The sequence below is a fragment of the Rhipicephalus microplus genome, chromosome 8, assembly GCF_043290135.1.
Source record: "Rhipicephalus microplus isolate Deutch F79 chromosome 8, USDA_Rmic, whole genome shotgun sequence".
In the NCBI taxonomy this organism is placed as follows: domain Eukaryota; kingdom Metazoa; phylum Arthropoda; class Arachnida; order Ixodida; family Ixodidae; genus Rhipicephalus; species Rhipicephalus microplus.
The window spans coordinates 10747118-10766823 of record NC_134707.1 but is presented as its reverse complement, the minus strand read 5'-3'; the positions used below and the strand labels follow the sequence as shown (position 1 = coordinate 10766823).

The following is a 19706-nucleotide window of genomic DNA, read 5'->3' as shown; positions in this document are numbered from 1 at the left end:
GTGCCACAGAAAACACTTATACCGCGTGACTTCCGTTAGAGTGTCTACTTCCGTGCAAGGAGGGTTTCTGTGGGTTTCCGTTTGTCGACTGATGTTCTCGGACTAAGCGGTTGCTGCAGCGAAGCAACGTAGCCACAGAACACCTACCAATTTTAAACCGCGGCCAGGCTCCATCCGCCCGTACACCCAAGCGTCGAAAGCATGCCTTCGAAGGCGCCCAAGCTGATGGCCACGCTCGGCATCGTGGGACTGGTGCACGCAGCCATATCGGCGGCCCAACACCGGTCCTACCTGCGGCTCACCGAGCAGGACTTCACGGTGTTGCCGCTGGACATCATCTTCCAGAGCGTGCTGTGCCTGCTGATCACCATGTACGGTACCATGTGCATCGCGGGCGACTTCAAGGAAGTCCGCGCCACGGTCGAACTGGAGAGCAAGACCTTCGAGACGTTCGGAAACCGGCCGTCCTTCTACACGTTCTGCCACCGCGGCCGAGCGCTGGCTAGAAGTTAGAAGCTTGGACACTTGGAACATGCCGCGATGGTGAACGACTGCAACATCTATCGCGACCGCTGTTTGTACTGGTACGTGGTGGCTGCCTGCCTTCGATGACGCTGGCGTCGAAATCTTCACCGCGAGTGTACCGTATCGAACCCAGAAGCAAAGCTCTGTGCTTTCTCGGATAGAGAAACCTCTGCCGTCGTCAATGCTACGACAGAGAGGGCTTTTTTTGAAATGTGTATAAGCGGGGTTTAGCACAGCACTGTGTAGATGTGTTCTGCAGTATAAGTGCACGCTTTGGGTTGGGGCTCGTTTTGTCGGTTATATGTGGTGTCACCTTGGCAGAGTTTTTCAGATTGTATATTAAAGCACTTCACTATCATGCTCGTGCGTTGTTGAACCATGTGGAAACATATTGTGCTAGAGTGCTTGTTTGGGCCGATTGGTATGCGTCCATGGAAAACCAGAAACGGTGCAAAAACAGGAAAGATAGGGAATAAACACGGTGCCGTTTCTCAGTTTCCACGTAATCCTGGGGTTTTACATGCCAAAACTACAACATGGTTATGAGGTACACTGAATTGGACCACTTGGAGGTGGTACTTTGCAAGAGCTGAATGCATGGATGTTCCTGCATTTTGCCTGTATCAAAGTAGGGCTGCTGTGGCTGGGTATCAAACCTGCATTTTTATGATAAGCAGTGCAACAACACAGCTTCCAAGTTGCGCCACAACGGTTTCTTGACATGTGCTGCACGCACTCACTCTGTGACGTTAGCAGTTCAACTGCGGTTCGGTTCACTCGCTGAAGAGCACACACAAGATTTTTCATTTGTTCGAAGGATGTGCAACAATGAAACAGGTGAATCTTTAATTGGTAACAGAACAGGTGCTCCCTCTGCTGAGACTAGACGGCGATGGGAGCAACACCACATGCTCGAAAGTTGTGCGTGTCCACTCTGAAGGAGCGTCCGGTATTGCAGAACAATCCTACGAACTGATGGCAGTGGACAATACAATTTCCTAGCCTGCCTCGGTAAAACTTCTCCGTGAAATCTGGAAGAAAAAAAGAAACATTATCATTCTTGGCCTGGGTTAGTCCACTGCAGGACAAAGGCCTCTCCCAATTATCTCCAGTTTACCCTGTGCTGTGCGAGTAGATTTCATTTTATCCCAACAAACTTTCTACTTTCGTCACTCCCCGACTGCGTTTTTACCATTCTGTTGCTTTTACTGTCCACCAGTTGTCTGTTCTAAGCATTACGTGACAAGCCCGCGTCTTTTTTTTTTTTTTTTCACTTTATGTTAGCTAGGATATCTGCAACTCTCGCCCATTCTGTCATCCTCCAATCTCTTAATATTATTATTATTATTATTATTATTATTATTATCACACACTATGTTCCATTCCAAACTGCGTGGTCCTCATCTTTTGCTCTAGTTGTTTCCTTATTCTTTATGTTTCAGTTTCATACATTAAAACTGGCAGTATGAGGTGGTTGCATATTTTTTGCTTCAGCGATAGTGGCAGATTTCCCGACATTATTTGGTAGTGCGTGCCGAATGCGCTCTAGCTCATTCGTATTCTCTGGTGAATTTTTTTTGTGTGTGATTAGGTTCTCCTGCGAGTTGTTGACCTAAGTATACAAATTTTCGTACAGTACTATACTCCAATGTATGGTTTCCAATCTTAAATTGTTTCCATTTCACCAGATCATTCAACATAATCTTTGTTTTCACCATATGATAATAATACAATGAAATCAGGCTGTGCAGCCAGACGTACAAGATGGAACGATTACATAAAAGCTGTTCATCCACAACTGTCAATGCCAGAGCTATTGACTTCAATTAGACAAGAAAATCAGTATCTGTAGAGGCTTGTGATAGAAAAGAATTTTTGTGGTGCTGTGCTTATTTCCTAAAAGAGTAAACACTAACCATCAGTTGGTCCATCATGTTTTTGCAAAGTACCCATTGAACCAACATGTACTCAATTGTCGTATGTCAGCATTTCCATAGCATATAATGGCATCCTGTGCCAGCTTTCTTTCCGACTTACAACATGCAACGCCGTTATAGGGACATCCTTTACATACCGAGAACATTCTTGCATGTTGGATAGAGTAACACAGTAAATCCACACAGTTTCTACGAGGCTTCAGTCTATGGAACAAATAGGTAGTCGAATCGTCATATCTCGGCATTCCCATTACATACGATGGTATTCAGAGTGAAGTTACTTTCAGTAATGCTACGACTGGGACTTGCGTACCTTGCTTTGGGAGCATGCTTACTCATGTTCGAGAGTGTAACCGTCGGCAGGTTCATCAGTTCACACGTTTCCACAAAGCCAATGAAACCAAGAGGTAGTGCAATTGCCATATCCCAGCACTCCAATGGGATTCAGTGCCAGATTTCTTCCCGACTAAGAGCAACATTGTGACCGGAACATCTTTGACATAGCGAGCATGTCTATGCATGCTGAATTATGGATTTGTAGTGCCTAAAGGGCTGGAAGTCATACCTGCGGCCACATCTGAAAGTAAAAGCTTCTTGTTCGAGGCTCATCAGTGGGACGCCAGCAGCTTGTGCGAGCTGACCGGTCGTGGCACACCGTTTTCGTCGATGATGTACGAACCCTGGTAGTACCTCCAAATGATGGACGAACCCCGCTTCAGCTGACCCTGCGAGTTAAAATGCAAAGGTGTCAGCTTCCCGCAAGCCCTCTTCCTACACCCCAACTGCATGCAATAAAAATGCATAATTGTGAAGTTGGCTTCGATTTTTTTTAAATTTGTTGGCAATTAATACCAAGACTTTTTGTTTCAATTAATACCAAGACTTTTTGTTTTGGTACCTATATTAGGTTACAACCTAAGGGTAAATAAAAGCTCCGCCCTAAAGACCTTCTGCACGCCTGTCATTCACCTGTGCAAAAGTGGGGTGCTGATTGGTTTCCATTGAAAATATAAGTCCTTTCCTTGCTGCTAGTGCAAATATCACGCATATTATGAATTAAAAGTTCGTTGTCCCTTGCTAAAATACTACATCTGACTGAGCAGTGAAGTCAGAATCTTTGCCAAAATTTGCCCGAAAGTACAAGTGTTGAAGTAAAAACTGCGACACGAACATGGCCTGCATGAGAAACCGATCATCGTCAAATATGCAAGAGTCACTGGATTAATCATTTACGCAAATTTTTGCTGCGAGCGACAGTGATGGTTGTGGGCAGAACTTGAGTTATTCTTACTTCGTAACCTGTTGTAAATGTAACCAATAAGCACGACAACACTGCATTGATTGAAGACGATTAGACAAAAAATAAGAAGGTCATTCGCTGCACTATTTGCAGTTGGAACAAGACTACTTCCACTGCCAAACCGTGACAGCAATCCCACAACAAGATGCATGAAAATTGCCGAAGCAATCGTCAATAAAGGTGGAAATCTCAATGTCGAGAAGAACAAGTGGCTTAATGCAAAAATGTAACAATGCTTCACTGTACAAGAAAGAAGATGAGGTGGCTGTACCAATCGGCTCAGGTGCTGCCAGCATTCCGTCCAGCTTGGGTAGACAGCCATGTTTGGGGGCCTGCCAGCCTCAAGGCTGCGATGCAAGAACGTACGCAGTCATTGAAATGTCGATGTTTTGTTCAAAACATAATTAGGTAGCATCCACAAGGGATTGTTACCCGTGTATATGAACAAGCAAAGAAGAGTTGGCAACTGGGTCAAAATTGAATCAGGGGGCCTATACTGTACCACGGAATATCATTGCTTGCTCCATGTTACATTTCATGCTATCGGCACTGCTCATGTGCGCCCCTACGGGTTTTAAAACGGTCAATCAGGGAAGACTAACATGCAATAGTATACACTCCGAATTCAGTAACAAACCCAGATATAACGAAATATCGGTTATAATGATATCAATAAAAATAGTCTTGCTATAGAAATAGTTAGGAACAAACCTTTATAACAAATCTTTAGATATAAAGAACTTATTTTCATAAAAGGTGCAACTTTGTTATAATGAGGTTTGAGTGTGCTGTATTCCATGGTAGAGTATAGGCCCTCGTGACTATGTTGCGGGTATAACAGCAGATAACCAGCATTTGTCAACAACTTCAACGTACTGCAGCACCAGCTGACAGTGGCTAATAATGCTTAGCATAGCGAACTCAAGATATTGTCAAGTCAGTGCTAGCCTTTGGTGATAGTGTGCAAGCAATTACGGCATACCCAAAGGCTGTTTTCTTGGGTCAAACCACATCATAGCTGGGTTCCCAAACTTCTCAAAACACTGTCTCTGATAGCTATCTTTGAGAAGCAATTGCGCCAAAAGCTGCCATGCTAAAGTCGTTCTCTGATTAATGCGCTTAGAATTTGCAAGACTGCTTGTTCAAGAGACTCTGAAATGTGGCTAATCATTGTTGCTTCTCAAGTTGTATGGCTCATGTGGTTTAACAGCTACTGCTAGGCACCAATCAAAATGCTAAGCATGGGACACCTACTCGCTTCCAGAAACGGCCATCACCGTTCCGACCAGGGAAAACGGGTACGTGACGGAACTTGATAGGAACTGAAAAAGTACAGATATCAGTATAGGCAACTCAATCGTACATGCACATATGAAACAAACGAGACTGAGCGAACACACACAAACTGACAACAAACTGCAACTTTGAATGGCAAGCTACTGTTGTATTTGCATGAAGCTAACATGCATATTATTTGCAAAAAAATGGATATGAAGATTGCCCTGTGCACTAAAATTCAAAGCGATACTAAACCCCGTTCCTGGCACTGGCAACTTCAGAGGTCATGTCAACATCATCACAAGATGGCAGCAAAACACATTAAGTAAATGTCATTCCAGGTTCGTTTTGTGCTCAACTTCTGCTATCTGTCGTATTCTCACTCAATCACTTAGGATTTTTTTTCTTTTCAATTTAACAATTTCACTTGACTCAGCACAATCTAGTACGTTAACATATGCAACCATCTGCATCTGTGATGCTGTGCCACAGGAATGCCGTTCATCACACACTGCAACCACAACTGAAGGGCAGTGTTGTGAATCACAAATGTCTTACACCTCAACGTAATGAGCCTCAGACATAAAAACCTCAACATAATGAACTTCAGTCAAATGAAATTGGTCATATGGTTGACTTGTACATGGTTATTGTGAATGCAACTTTTTTTTTATATTCCCCACAATATCCCACGATTTGTCGAACCAATGTTACATTAACACATAACTTCACAAAAAATTAGGATGGCATCGCAGTAAATCGAACTGCCTGGAAATAAACTCGAGCTTCCTTAAACGAGAGTCCTGAAAATTTCTAGAAGGCAGTGAAGTCGAAACTGCAGATATGTAGGAACATTTCGTGCAAACTACTAGACATATTTATACATGTCACAACACAAACATCACATCAGAGGGCTCTCATTCTTACCATAGTGGTTGCACTGACGTAGCTTTGTAACGTCTGAAAAGAAAAAAAACAGCATCTTAGAGCGGCACCAGAAGGCGATATATAAGCGTTTGCAAGCGAGTGTTTAGCAAAACTGTCGCATGCCAGCCGTGCTGCAATGAGCGGTCGATGAACACACAGAGTCCTAAAGGGATGCGACCAATGCGAAAAATTATATTTGAGAACTAAGTTCTCATTTGTTGTCTACCGAAACCACAACGCAATGGTATGGCATGACAATTCAAAAGAAAGGCGTGGTTAACATGGAAGCTCGCGATGAGAAATTCCTAAACAGCGGGTGAGTGCTGGTGGCAACGTTTCGACAATTGTGCTGGCTGTGGCAGCCTTAAAAAAGACAAGTCCACTTGTCGATACGTCGGCTCCAGCGTGGTTTATGGATTTCTCACGACGTAGACAGAGACACCAGATGAGTTTCACCTGCCCAGGGTTCTAACAACATGTGCTAAACACTAAGAGGGTAATTTTAAACTAATGTTTATAACTTTAACGTTTATTGATTTAACGATTAGCTCCCACCAGGATTCGAACCCACGTCCTGCTTGTACGTCTAATGTACAAGCTTCACTGATGACTAACACAGCACCAGTTCTGAAGATTTGTACATACTAGTGCGGCTTATGCTGATACGGTGTCGCACACGCCCTCCACTGCTGTAGGGCTGATCTAAAATTATTTATACACACCCATGCTCCGATGAGAGATTCAAATTAATGATGATTTACTGTATTGCATCCAAATTGAAAAGACAAATGCAAGGAAATGGAAATAATACACTCTCAGTAAACGGAACTGTTGCTTAAACGGAACTGCCTTCAGCACCACCCTTCTCCATCTTTCTTCATCTCTCAGTAAACGGAACTTCTGCTAAAAGGAACACATTTTTCTGGTCCCTTCAGGTTCCGTATGACGAGATTCTACTGTAATCACCTTGTACTCGTGTGCCACATTTCCAACTTGCGACACCACTGACAATCACCATGATTAGCGTTTTCTTAAAGTTGTAAATATGTTCTGAGAAAGCCTGAGATTACAAGTAAGTAAATGTGACAACGTGAGAAGGAATAAACACCTTGTCCTGCACGACGTAGGCATTGATGACAAAGGATATCGTGCTGGCGAACCATATGGTCAGGACCTCACCAATCAACCTAGGTATGAGACCACTGCAAGAAATAAAATAAATGAATGAAAATATGTGAGCAAGAAGGTAATCTAGACCTTGATATAAAGAACCCGGATATAACAAAATATTGTTTATAATGAAGTAAATAAAAACAGCCTTGCAGTAGACGTGGCTTAAGAATATGTTGCTGTGCTCCAATTCAACCCACAAGCCTTCAAGTTGTTCATCGAGTCATTATCACTACATAACAGCCCATCCCTGACGTAAAACCCCAAGCTGGGGTATATGAGGTATTAATAAATAAATAAATAAGAACTTTTATAATGAACTTCCAGATATCCACAACTCCAACTGAGCACTCGCCACCTAGCGGCCGTGCCTGGAAACTGCGCTAACATGGTCAACCTTGAAAGGAGATATGCCATCTTGATGCGCACGTTGAGAAGCGGCCCCTTAGTTCTTTTCTTTTCGCCATGGCACACGCACGAGCCCGAAAAAGAAGACAGCGATGTCCAGAAACCATTGCAGCGTGTCGCAACGCGTGGCAATGTGGTGGAAACATGGTAACGTATCGTTCTATCATTTCCTGACGGATGCAGACAACGCACGGTGGAGAACGGTGCAAATTAGAAACTTACGCATTGCAACGGAGGTAATGAACACTACGGTAGTTTGTTCTAATCAATTCGCTCGCAACGACTTCATTCTCCTCGGTGAGTACACCATTATTTAGCTTGTGTGCATTCTTATCAATATTCGGCCTTCTCTGCACGGAATATAGTTTTGTTTAGATAAGCAAGCGCTTTAGAAAATTCGTTGCATTGCGTCTGTATTTTTCGCATATGCTTGTTTTCTGTACAAGTCGTAGTGCCACCCATTCTCAAATTAAGCTGCTGTAATCCTTCCCCCTGAACATTTTTTATTTCACATGTGTGCATATACATGCACACAAACAGTGTGCATATACACACACACAAATGTGCATACGAAGGTCGCGCATGCATAGCCTGCTTGTATGTTTGTGGATATACACAGCATGTCCGTGTATTCGTAGTTTGCATGCATACACCTACTGCCACCACAGAGAAGTGAGTGTTCAGAAGCACACAGCCTTATTCATTAGAAACCTGATAACATGGATTGGTGAAACGAAAGGAAGGAGCACTGATAGTATTGCAGTCAAAACCACAACTTGCCTTATCTGAAGATACACTGGCCCAGGCATAGCTCCGTTATATAATCAAGTGAACGGCATGCGTATTCAGCTTTTGACGGCACAACGAAACTCAAATGGGATAGATGCAATCGGCAGCACAAGTCTCAGTGTAGTTAGTCGAAAACTGATAAGGCCTTGACTGTAGCAGTGTAGCAACGCAATGCAATAGTGCTACACCTTTCGGAGAGACCCGTACACAAGATCAGTTGCCATCTTCAACTTCGGGCAGGCTAGACAAGTTCTTCAACTTGAAAAAAATATGATGCCGTTCACCAAACTGGCTCGATGTTTGCTCGCACAGCGCAACTATTTCGGCTGTTTCACCAGTGAAATCCTTTATGCCAATGAGAATGAAGCAGTCCGCAACCAGCACCCTTTCACTTTCGACGAAGCAACAGGACTCGACACTACAATCACGAAACTTCAGCACAGCACCAAGCGAAACCATAGCGAAAGTGCCATGTTGACCCTGTTAGGCACAGCCGTCTTTGTTTTTCCGACCACCGTTGCCAGCACACGGAGCGTTTTCTGGAGTTGCGAGTAACAAACTTATTTTCATGTAAGATGAAACATTGCTACAATGATGTTTGAGTGCATATTATATAAAAACAAAAAAAGCGTTTTCACAAGAAAAATTTCAGAGCATAGTACAAGCATGCGAAGCTATTGTGCACTTTTCTTTTTCTGTGCGAACACGACTGGCTCATCAATTATGAAATCTTGCATATAGACAAGAATGTTAGCTTTTCACTGCACATCAAAGCATTGCTTACTTTGATCCGAAATAAGTCCGAGTGAATGTCGCTTGCACGAACACCAACCAAAAGCTCTTTTATTCTCACACATTGCAGCTATGTCTTTAACAAAGCAATGTTCATTGATTACAATTAGAGTAAAAATATGGTTAACATGGTGTTCTTCAGCCATCATAGTTGGCGCTACCACTGCAGTGAAGTGGACATGACAGGCAAGTAAAGCCAGCAACCTCAATATTAAACTAATTCACTTCGATATGCTATTATTGTGCTGGCAATTCAATATTGATGGTTTTATACCCAATCGTCTAACGTAACGGAGCTACCTGGTGCAAAGCTAGCCCCTGGACTACAATACTATCAGCCTTCATCAGCAACGAATTTCCACAGAGTTTGTGCTAGCCAAAATCACTACAGATGAATCCTTGGGAGCTGTAATCACAAATATGGTGGATGACAACCACCCTTCTCTGAAAACAAAGCTCAAAATAAATTCCAGAGTTTGATACTGCGAGTGAAAAACATGACAAAGCGAGGAATACGAGACCTATTTCAAACACCTGGAGCGGTCAACGTGCTGTCATATCTAGGCATACGAGCGTTTGCATTTGGATCTGACCAAAATGCAATCATGCTTAAATATTTTATCTTGGTTTGAGCAGGTACAAGAATAGAGATTTAGGCGTACCTAAAAAGGCCTGGGACTCCCTCCTCCCTGTATATGTGCACAATAGAAGTGAAGATTCCCCTGAAAAGAGGCAAGGCATACATTTGTACAACAAGGCAAAATTTTTGAAACCGCACGTGAACATCTTTCACAATGCTGTGCCAAGCTGATCATAGGGCAGCAACACAGTAAGCAACAGGCAAGTGCAAAAGCACCGCAGCATACCGCATTTCAAGTCCTATGAACACAACGATTAAGGTCTATTAACCTGTCAGTTCAGTTTATTATTTTCCTAGAGCCCTGATGTTAGGGGCACTACATAAGGGCTGTGATGCAAGCATGCAGCAACAACATAACATGTCCAATGCAATGTGCCGAAGAAAAATGTTATAGAAAAAGCAGAGGCTGCAGCAATACAATGACGCACATACGGCTTCTGAAAACAAAGCCAGGACAGTAGCTCATAGCAAAGGTTTCATTGCAGTAAAGTACTCCTGGTGTTCAAAGGATTGATAGGATTTCTTTTTTAGTGTTATAATGTCTACAGCACTCACATAAAGGAAAAAAAATTAAGTGAAAAATATGTCATACAAGTTTTTTCTTTAAAAGATACAGGCATGGAAAGCTAAAGCACTACTTACACATATTTCTCTTCACGTCCCACAAACTGGGCCATGTACCGACAGCAAACCACTGCAAGTCAAATTGAAGCTGGGTTAAATCTTTCGCTGCCGCGCCTATTCAAATTGTTCAATTTGAATGATGCATTTCAAGCTTAAATTGTCATGGGTTTGCAGATGCCCAACGCCATCTAGGTAAGAAAGTAGGAAACGCGCGAGATCCGATATGTTTTGTTCGTTTTTTGCTTTGGGGAGTTTCCCTTAGCTGCCTAAAGTTTTGGGTTGTTGCATAAGTGCGCTGATCATGGTGTCGTTTTCCCATGTGGACGTTTCTAAAAGACGAAGCGTTTCTCGCGAATCGAGCGAATGAACAATAGAGTTTGAGGATGAAATCAGCTGCAGTGAGCCTGGAGAAGATGTTCACACATCAAATTTCGGCACTGATAACGAAGGTGCATCAAGCCAAGCCGCAATATCGAGCAAGTGAGTGTCGGCTATATGTGTGGCGCACATTTTGTTGTCTAATTAGTAGCTACGGGCGGCGAAGTGTGTACTCAAAGCCATTTTACTCGTTTCGAGGGTCTGAACTTCCTACGAACATGATTCCTTGCCGGCATCTATAAAGCCTGTGCAGTTTCTTTCGAGACGAAACCCAGAGATCGAAGTCGGAGGCGCGCTCTGGAGTAATGCACTGCGCTTCGTCAGGCCCGTCAATTTCTTCCAGACGACTTTCACCGCAGAACTGAAAAGCATGATCTGAGACTACACCAACATATATGCGTGGATGCATATTTTAGAGAGACAGACAGATGCGGGAGGAGACGATTCGTGGAGAAACTTCAGTCTCGATCAAGTGGTGAAGTGCATTGGAATCCTCATCTACATAAGAATTGTTTCGTCTTCATCTTTACAGGAATATCTCGGCCTTATTCCTTCCAAGATTGCACAGAAGTCATTTTTTTCATTACTTGCTTTTCTAAGTGTCATGGACTCTAAGCAGACAGACCCCGTCCACGATGGCAAGCTGCACAGGATAATCCATATACTGCTGCACCCTCACCAACTTTCTTTTTTGTGGAAAAAACAGTTTTTGGCAACAAATTTTTAAACTTGTACAACCTTTTAGCAACATAAGAAGCTACAAATTGCATATCTTGAATTATCATTAACGTAATTATTTCTCTTGTTATCCTCTTTTTCAACACATTGATTGCATAATCACTGTATTAACTTTTTAATATGAACATTTCTTTCTTAATGTGATTATTAAATCTACATACAATGTTATGCTATTGGACAGAACATGCTTTTAGCTACAGTTTGGTACCAAAAAAATGTAAATAAGACATTAGTATATAGCCACAAAAAATGTTTTTTACACCAAGAAAAAAAGGCCCCTTTTTACGTGTTAGCGAAACAGTTAAATAAAACTTTATGTCGCTAACCTAGTCGCATCAGACTACATCAAATTTAAATGTCTTTTAAATGCATTATCATCATTACCATAATTATTTTTGATAGAACCGGCCAGTTCATCGGAATATTGCTTCTACATTCATCGAATGCAGCTGTTCCGAAATCCCTACTGATGCTTCTTACCGTTGAAAGGTTGAGAGACGAAGAGCGCGGCACACTTGGCAGTCATGAGCTTCAACGTGCGCTTGACGAAGTTGACAATACGCTGCTCCTCGGTCACAGTGTCGTCGTCTTCTTCGTCGTCGAATGACTGCACTTCAGGTAGCCTCTGTGAAGCCACCAAAGTGAAATCACCACACATCACAAATCAAAGCTTTCATGAAGTTCTGAATGCATTGTCATGTGCCACCTAAAGCAAGGATAACATCCATAAAATAAACTCGCAGACAACAAAGACACACTCTGAACTATTACTCTCTGCAATTTAACAGCACATGCAAATGCAACTACTAAGATCACGAGTATTCATCTGCTTGTTTCATAGCAGCCCAGAAATGTGTGGGGCTGCTGTTACCCCTTGTAAAGTTGTTTGCACCTTTTGGCACACATTCGCCTTATAGACAGGCTGCACTTAAATTCAGCAGCTACAGAGCGTGAGGTGGCACTATGCTAATGCGGGTTAAGGATAACGTGTATACGTGAGCAGCGGAATGGAGAGGCCAGGACAGTGCACGACAAACAGTAGCAAAGCTCTTTGGTGTTTGGCAGGCCACCTGGATGGACAGCTCCGGTCAAGGATCCATGAGGTACGGCAACCACGGATCGTTTCCCGTGGCCAGATGAACACCGATGATTCCGCACTTGTGGTACCTTGTGTTTATGTTGTTTAATTGAGTGTTGTATTGGAATATTGTATAAGGTTGTTTAGCGTGTCATGAGTGATGTATTACATTTAGCTGGTCATATCGTCATTGTAAAAGCAAGGCGATAAATGTACATGTGTTTGGCTTGCCTGACTACGTCTACTGCGTGCGTGTCTTCCGAGAAAAATGATTTCCCTTCATTTCCTAGACCCCGCAAGAGATAGTTTAAAGATACACAATAAACACTCACACGGCGATAATAATAAATCATGTTGTCACTACCAACAAAACATTTTTTTCATAATGCAACTGCAACGCCATGTTGAAGTTTTCTATAATGAAAATAGCAAAACAGAATATGCCATCAGTGACCGAGGAAACTGTGATGGCCGTGAGGTGCACTTCCGTTCACACCAAAACGTTCTCGTACTTTTCCGTGGCATTGTTCAAATGTCGATTTCACTGGAGAAGCTTCCAATGTAGCACCATTTTTCACACTGCATTGTATCGTTTGCAGTACTGTAACATGGCCATTTAATAATGTATATTCGGCGGGTTTCTACCATGCTATGACAGCAACAATCGGAGCCCCACTCAATATAGGACATAAACCCAAGTTGAAAACTCTGGCTTTCAGCAGTGCAACTGCAGGCTAACACCAAAAAAAGATACAGCCAGCACTTTTCATTTTGGTGTGAAAGTTTTATGTCCTCACTCTTAACGTAAACACAACTAATGCCTTCTCTTCATAAGGCCACTACTCTGAACAAGCAAATCTATCACTCACCCGGTTCACTTCAGCAAACACAGCACCGCTGACTACATTGGCACACAGTCGGACGCTCAGGCCTCGGTAGAGTCCAGAGTAGCCGTCGACTTTCTTGATGTACTTCACTGAGGATGACACAGATTAGCATTTGTTAGCATTTGACTCGTACATGGCCCCTCCGGGGTGGTCTAGTGGCTAAGGCACTCTGCTACTGACCCACAGGTCGCGGGATCGAACACCGGCTGCGGCGGCTGTATTGATGGAGGCGAATATGCTGTAGGCCCGTGTGCTCAGATTTGGGTGCACTTTATAGAACCCCAGGTGGTAGAAATTTCCGGAGTTCTCCACTACGGCGTCTCTCATAACCATATGATGGTTTTGGAACGTTAAACCCCACATATCCCCATCATGACTCATACATGGTATCCCAATATTCAAAACATTGCAGGAGTGGGCGTTCTTGATCACTTAGATTTACCAATTCATACTTTCACAAGGTGAGAGGCAATGCATCAAAGTTACTGTTTCAGGTGGTCATTTACCAGCAGGGCATCAAGTTTTCAAATAATCCTGAACTTTAAGAATGTATTAGAGCTATGCGGGCACAGCTGCAAGTTTCAACTGAACATATCCCTTTTTGAACGCGATGCTTTTTTAGCTTCTTCCCCCTGATGAGTATAATCTACTTGTTTTCTTTCTGCTGCAAAAACAGGGAAGAGCTAGTTCATTTGTGCTTAAATTATCACATAATCTGCAAAGAAAACACATTGCTTGAGCTGAGTAACGAAGATTTGACATATGATTGCAATGAAAAAGAGCAAAACTTTTGCTTTCCTTGCAGTGATTCTTGGCATGCATAAGTTACGAAATTACATTGTGAGACGATTTCCTAACAATATAGTGAGCTGATTAGAGAACATTCACCAGCTCATCTCAGAAATGAACCAGTGATGTGTTTTTCTCCTGTCTAACAGAACTTCAGAAGACTAATGCCGTAGACACATTGCTCACTACTCACTGTATTCAATAGCTCCCGGTAGTGCCAAGGCGGGCTTCCCAAACAGGCGCCTTGTAGGCTTGGGTGGTAACGGCTCATGGCCAATCTAAAGTGAAAACAAGAAAAAACAAAAAACAGCAAGACATAACAAGCTTTATCTAGTCGCAATAATCTAGTTCGCAACAACTCTCTCTGCTCAATGTAAGGTCACTGAAGAACCGAAATTTTTACCAGTGAATGCTACTCATAGTTAATGACCGAGGCACATAACTGCATAAATTACACGTCAGGTATGTTTAAACTGTAGCGCGAAGGAAACAGCGATACGAAACTGCTGTCCTATCCCAAACGACCTCCAGAGGACTTTATCTGGGTTATCGTTCGCACATGAAGTGTTCAGGTTCCTGCAACAAGAGGGCCAGAACTATAAGCTCTCAACGCTATAAACTCTCAACAATTTTATTTCCATGTCTCACGCGACCGTCAAAGTAGCCGCTGCGGAAAATGACAAAATAACCAAGGGTAACAATCGCGAAAGGCGTGCCCCACTGCACCAATTGATGTTCACGAAACCGTGAACTTTAGACAATAGCGCTAAAATGTTTTCCCAGCGACTCAAACATACATACATCCTTGCACAAAATGCATAGCTAGACAGACGCGCGGATGAAGTCAAGAAAGCGAAAGCAGCGACGATAGCCGACCGCGGTGACAGCGAGAGCACATGCGGAGGCTCGGATCACATTCGTTGTAGTTCCCCTGTCTAAAAACGGCATGCAAGCGACGACTTACCTGCACCAGAAACTTGACGTACTCGATGGGGTAGGCTAGAGCTGTAATGGTAGCCCTCCCGACGACGGCGTACCAGAGGTTCTTCGCCGACTCGGGGTCCTGGATCGGCGACAGTCGGGGCGAGCGATCCCGCGGCGAGCGAAGTTCCTCCGCCATTTTGCTCATTCAACGCTGCCGGTCGAATGTCGACTTTGGCTTCGGCTACTTTCGGCAGGAAAATTCTGGTGACGAATCGGTGAATCAGGGAACATCCGCGTCAGAGAACACTTCTGGGGCATTGTTTGAGATTATTCCCACTTTGAGTCACCATACTCACCATACTTTGGGGGGTTTTCACTGCGCTCTGATTAATGACAGACCGGCAAATATTCGCTGCTTTCATTGAACATGTGGGCTTATGCGTCACGCTTCAGCGATCTGTCTCAGAATGGGTGTTTTCCGATACGGCTGCATCAGACAATGGTTTCATAAACCGGTGCGCAATATGCATGCTCATTCAGATTCAAGATACTAGACTGCCGATTGGCACGATATAATGTGACTAAAGCCTACTAAAGAAGCTACGATAAGACACCGAACGTCTCGTGATAGTCTGGTCGCCTAACAACAGCAATCGAAAGTCAAGCGTTTGTCAAAGCTGTGCTCTCAGAACCAACGCGTAGTCTGTGTAGTGCCGGCGTATCAACCGATGGTGATGTGTTCTGGGAGGTGGTAGAATATTCTCATTATCGTGGCCGTAAATGAGGCAACACATGTAGCTTCTGAAATGAGGTGGCATGTCATCGGAAGGCATCTCGTCAGCGGCATCTCATCAGCGGCCCTGATTCAATTCGATTTTATTTCCTGAAAATGTGCACTCGTGCAGCCAGATGCAACAAATGGTGTTCAAATGCTCCATCTCCGGTACAGGCGTTCCATAAAGCATTTACGCGTCAAATAACGTATTTCTTCAGTCAGCACAAGAAAACTGGTTCTCAGTCAAAAGGGCTTTAGTTTTCAGTGGCTGCAGTGCGCAGCCTGGTGAAACGCATTCAAAGCAAACGCACAAAAGCGAAACTGAAAAAAAAAAAAACTTGTATAATTTCAAAATTATAAACAAAATAAATTTACTTAGCAATTTGCTTTATAACACGACGCCGACATCTCGCCTCCGTGGCGCAATCGGTTAGCGCGTTCGGCTGTTAACCGAAAGGTTGGAGGTTCGAGCCCTCCCGGGGGCGGCGAGATACTTTTTTTTTTCTTTGCAGTCTTCGGTCTCACGGCATTTCATTTTCTCTCGTGTATGGTCCTGTGAGTGATTCTTAAGAGAGAGACAAGAAGATAAAAGTGAGCCCCGTAACTGTCTGCATCGCAGTGCGGCTCCTCAATAGTAGCTCACGAGGGATGGGGGAAAGGAGGGATTAAAATGATAGGAATAAAATGTATAGCGATAGGGGGAAGGAGAGAGCGTGGCTCAGGGACAGTGGCATCCGGAGGTAAGGAGAAGATGGGAAAGATGGACACGCAATGGGACCGAGTACCTAAGGGAACATGAAATATACGTGACTAAAGGTAACAGGAATGCAGCAGTGGTGAAAAACAGGGCACTGTGGAATTATAATAGGTATGATGTTGTGAGAGGAATATGGAAAGGGTCATGATTCCTGGTCTGACTTGGCAGTGTGGCAGCTTGGGCTAGTTGGTATGGCATGACGATAGTTATAGCGCGAAAACAAAACGACGACACAGAGACAAGAAGTGTCTTTCGTGTCCTTCTTGTCTCTGTGTCGTCGTTTTGTTTTCGCGTTATAACTATCGTCAAGCCTGGTCTGACATTTGGCAATGCGGTCTTGTGCATGAGATCAGAAGTTCAAGCAAGATTAGAAATTAAGCAACATGGAATAGGTAGGCTTGCCTTAGGAGCTCACGGGAATACACCAAATCAGGGAGTACAAGGTGATATGGGATGGACATCATTTGAGGGCAGGGAAGCTAGCAGCACGATAAATTTTGAGAAGCGATTGAGAGAACTAGGGGAGGAGCATTGGGCTAGGAAGGTTTTCAGCTTTTTGTACATGAAGAATGTCAATACAAAATGGAGGAAGCAATGTCGCAGAAGTCTGAGTACGGGGCACCACTCAGCGAGAGCTCTTGTCGGCGTCAGGAAATGGCGTAGGGCGAGCCAGTCGGCCAGAACTGCGCTGTCGTCGGAGATCGCATGGGCACAACGGGTCGGCAAGAAAGCTAGCGAGCGAGTCGATCCATCTATGGTCCAGTACGGCAATGTACCTCAGCTCCAGCAAGATCCTACTGGAGCCACAGCACGGACTCGTGTCCCTTTCCCAGTCCGGAGCTAGCTGATGGCAGGAGCTAACCCCCCCTCCACTCCCCCTCTCAGCGAACATTAAAAACAAAATAAATTTCTCACCTCTCTGAGAGAAGTCACTTATTGTAGATATCCCCACTGAGACTGCAGGAAGTCTGAGCAGTTAAAATTGATCGGAATTTACCCAGCTCCTCGCGTACATTGTGCTTATCCACCCCCGTTTGGTTTTAAAAAAAAATCCTGGTGCCACACCTGACAGAAAATGCATAACCATGCACACTCTATACCTAGTGGAAAACGAAGATTGAGTTTTGTTTGACCCATAGCGAGTTTCATACAATAATGTTATTGTATGAAACTCTATGATTTGACTGAAACAGTTCGGTATTCGATTAGAAGATTACTATTCAAAATATTTTTACGCCCCACAATTTCAAAACTTGAGAAAGTGTTTTTTGAGTGAAGAACTCACAAAAATTGTTCATTGCGGCATCAATAAAATGTTGTATCAACCAAAGTGGTGAATAATTTGTGGTTTGTATTGTTTCTCCTGGGTCATCTCATGTCAAACGACCCATCCATTTTGTCAACTGTGGCAAATGTAAATGAAATAAAACTTGTACTGTCTTTTTTTTTTTTGCATTAAAAAAATGAATTGCTAGGGTGTTTCAGAGAGAAAAAATGTTTGGCCACATCAGCCTTTAGAATTGTGCAGAACATGATCTGAGAATCGTAACTTGTTTGTAACAAAAATTACTCTGACATCATTGTTTCTTGTTTCAATATCAAATTTGGTTTAGATACTAAGTAAACATGATTTGTGACAGGTCCGAAACTCAATAATGTTACTGCAACTTTTCTGCCATATACACCTCCAGAATAATTTTTTTGTTAAACATATTATTCAAATGACATTCTGCAAAATTCAAAGTACTCTTATGTGTTTTTTTCCTGTAATATTCTAGCAATTAACTGTTTTCAATGCAGTAAATCAGCAAGGTTTTTTTCTAGTACATTTCAGATGGTCACCAAAATGGCTGGGACATTCGGGATGCAATGACCCTGCCACATGTAAGCCTCTTGGCTCAATTCATTGCACTCTTCATCAGGCAATGATGATATCAAACTTCTTACTACCATACATCACTGAAAACTTCATTGTGACAAATTAGAATATTTGCAGAACAAGGCAGTGAGGCTTATTGCAGACAAGTATTCAAAGCGTTGAAGCTTCACAAAAATAAAGCATGGCTTAAGTTTTATCCGATTGCAGAGAAGGTATGGTAACCTTTTTCGATGATCTTTCCTTAGCCAAATGTCTTCATTAAAGCACACATCTTACCCATCAAAAAAAATTTCTCAATAATTGATCACAACAACCATTTGCACATACTAACCAAGGACAGTTTTTGTGCGGCTTTGCCATTTAGGAATGAAAAAATTTTCAATACAGCTAAAATAACTGAACATGTTACAGTTGAGCCCCATGATAAGAGACAGTGATATAAAAGACAAATTGGTATAATAGACACCAGTGTGCCTACAGTAAAATACGGGTTGATAAGAAAATGCATATGGGGTACCATTTCTCATCTCATCAGACTTCTCATCTGATAAAAGAGACAAGAATCGCTTCCCAGAACACGACTCTTACAAATAGGTTTAACTGTATATTCAAAGGTACTCTTTCCGAAGGGTTCAGAAAACTTGACATATTTGTATTTTTCGCACTTTTTTAATAACCCCAACAAACTTTTGTAACCCTGCTGTTTGTAATATTTTTTGTGATGGCTGAAAGGGTTAGATTCTGAAAGAGATTGTCATTGTATAATGATGAGGACTTATTGTTGTATGATGATGTCAGTAGATAAGTGTATTACATTTTATATTGGATGTATGGAGGGGGGCTCAAAAGTTTACGGATCGCTATACCATGTATTCCTATGAAAGTGTGGCCTGCGAACTTTTGACCAGCACTGTACAATTTTATGTATATTGTTGGAAGTTTTATAGTACCCCTCTCGAACAATGCGACTGCCTTTAGCTTAAATAAATGGGGAAACAAATTATTTGTGCACTTTTGCAAATGCTGCAGCAGTGTTGCAGCGTAACTGCACAATCAATAGTATGCTACCATTGCAAGCCATTGCAACAGAGTGCCGCAAAGCAGCCTTTTC

General features: G+C 42.9%; 2 protein-coding genes and 1 non-coding gene across 3 annotated transcripts; 2 read left to right on the top strand and 1 right to left on the bottom strand.

The window, feature by feature from the left end:
- The first annotated feature begins 58 nt into the window (after positions 1–58).
- EMC5 (ER membrane protein complex subunit 5) lies at positions 59–885 on the top strand. Its single transcript, XM_037416226.2, has one exon. The coding sequence runs from the start codon at positions 202–204 to the stop codon at positions 511–513; it is 312 nt and encodes a 103-aa protein (XP_037272123.1). The 5' UTR covers positions 59–201; the 3' UTR covers positions 514–885.
- A 469-nt stretch (positions 886–1354) lies between these two features.
- Positions 1355–15655, bottom strand: LOC119164119 (mitochondrial carrier homolog 2). The gene is made up of 13 exons (XM_075871018.1): positions 15541–15655; positions 15225–15445; positions 14454–14538; positions 13454–13560; positions 11987–12131; positions 10409–10460; positions 9789–9848; positions 7076–7169; positions 5968–6000; positions 5017–5084; positions 4034–4109; positions 3028–3187; positions 1355–1556 (listed from the first exon to the last, which is right to left on the bottom strand). The coding sequence occupies exons 2-12, from the start codon at positions 15387–15389 to the stop codon at positions 3071–3073; spliced, it is 1002 nt and encodes a 333-aa protein (XP_075727133.1). The 5' UTR covers positions 15390–15445; positions 15541–15655; the 3' UTR covers positions 1355–1556; positions 3028–3070.
- A 715-nt stretch (positions 15656–16370) lies between these two features.
- TRNAN-GUU (transfer RNA asparagine (anticodon GUU)) lies at positions 16371–16444 on the top strand. Its single transcript has one exon. It is a non-coding gene; the product is annotated as a tRNA-Asn (tRNA).
- The last annotated feature ends 3262 nt before the right edge of the window (positions 16445–19706 follow it).

Coding starts and splice junctions, on each gene's coding strand:
- EMC5 (XM_037416226.2), top strand. CDS start 202: ATGCCTTCGAAGGCGCCCAAGCTGATGGCCACGCTCGGCATCGTGGGA.
- LOC119164119 (XM_075871018.1), bottom strand. CDS start 15,389: ATGAGCAAAATGGCGGAGGAACTTCGCTCGCCGCGGGATCGCTCGCCC. Junction 13,561..14,453: donor ACCGGGAGCTATTGAATACA/GTGAGTAGTGAG, acceptor TGTCATCCTCAG/TGAAGTACATCAAGAAAGTC. Junction 10,461..11,986: donor CGTCTCTCAACCTTTCAACG/GTAAGAAGCATC, acceptor TTTGACTTGCAG/TGGTTTGCTGTCGGTACATG.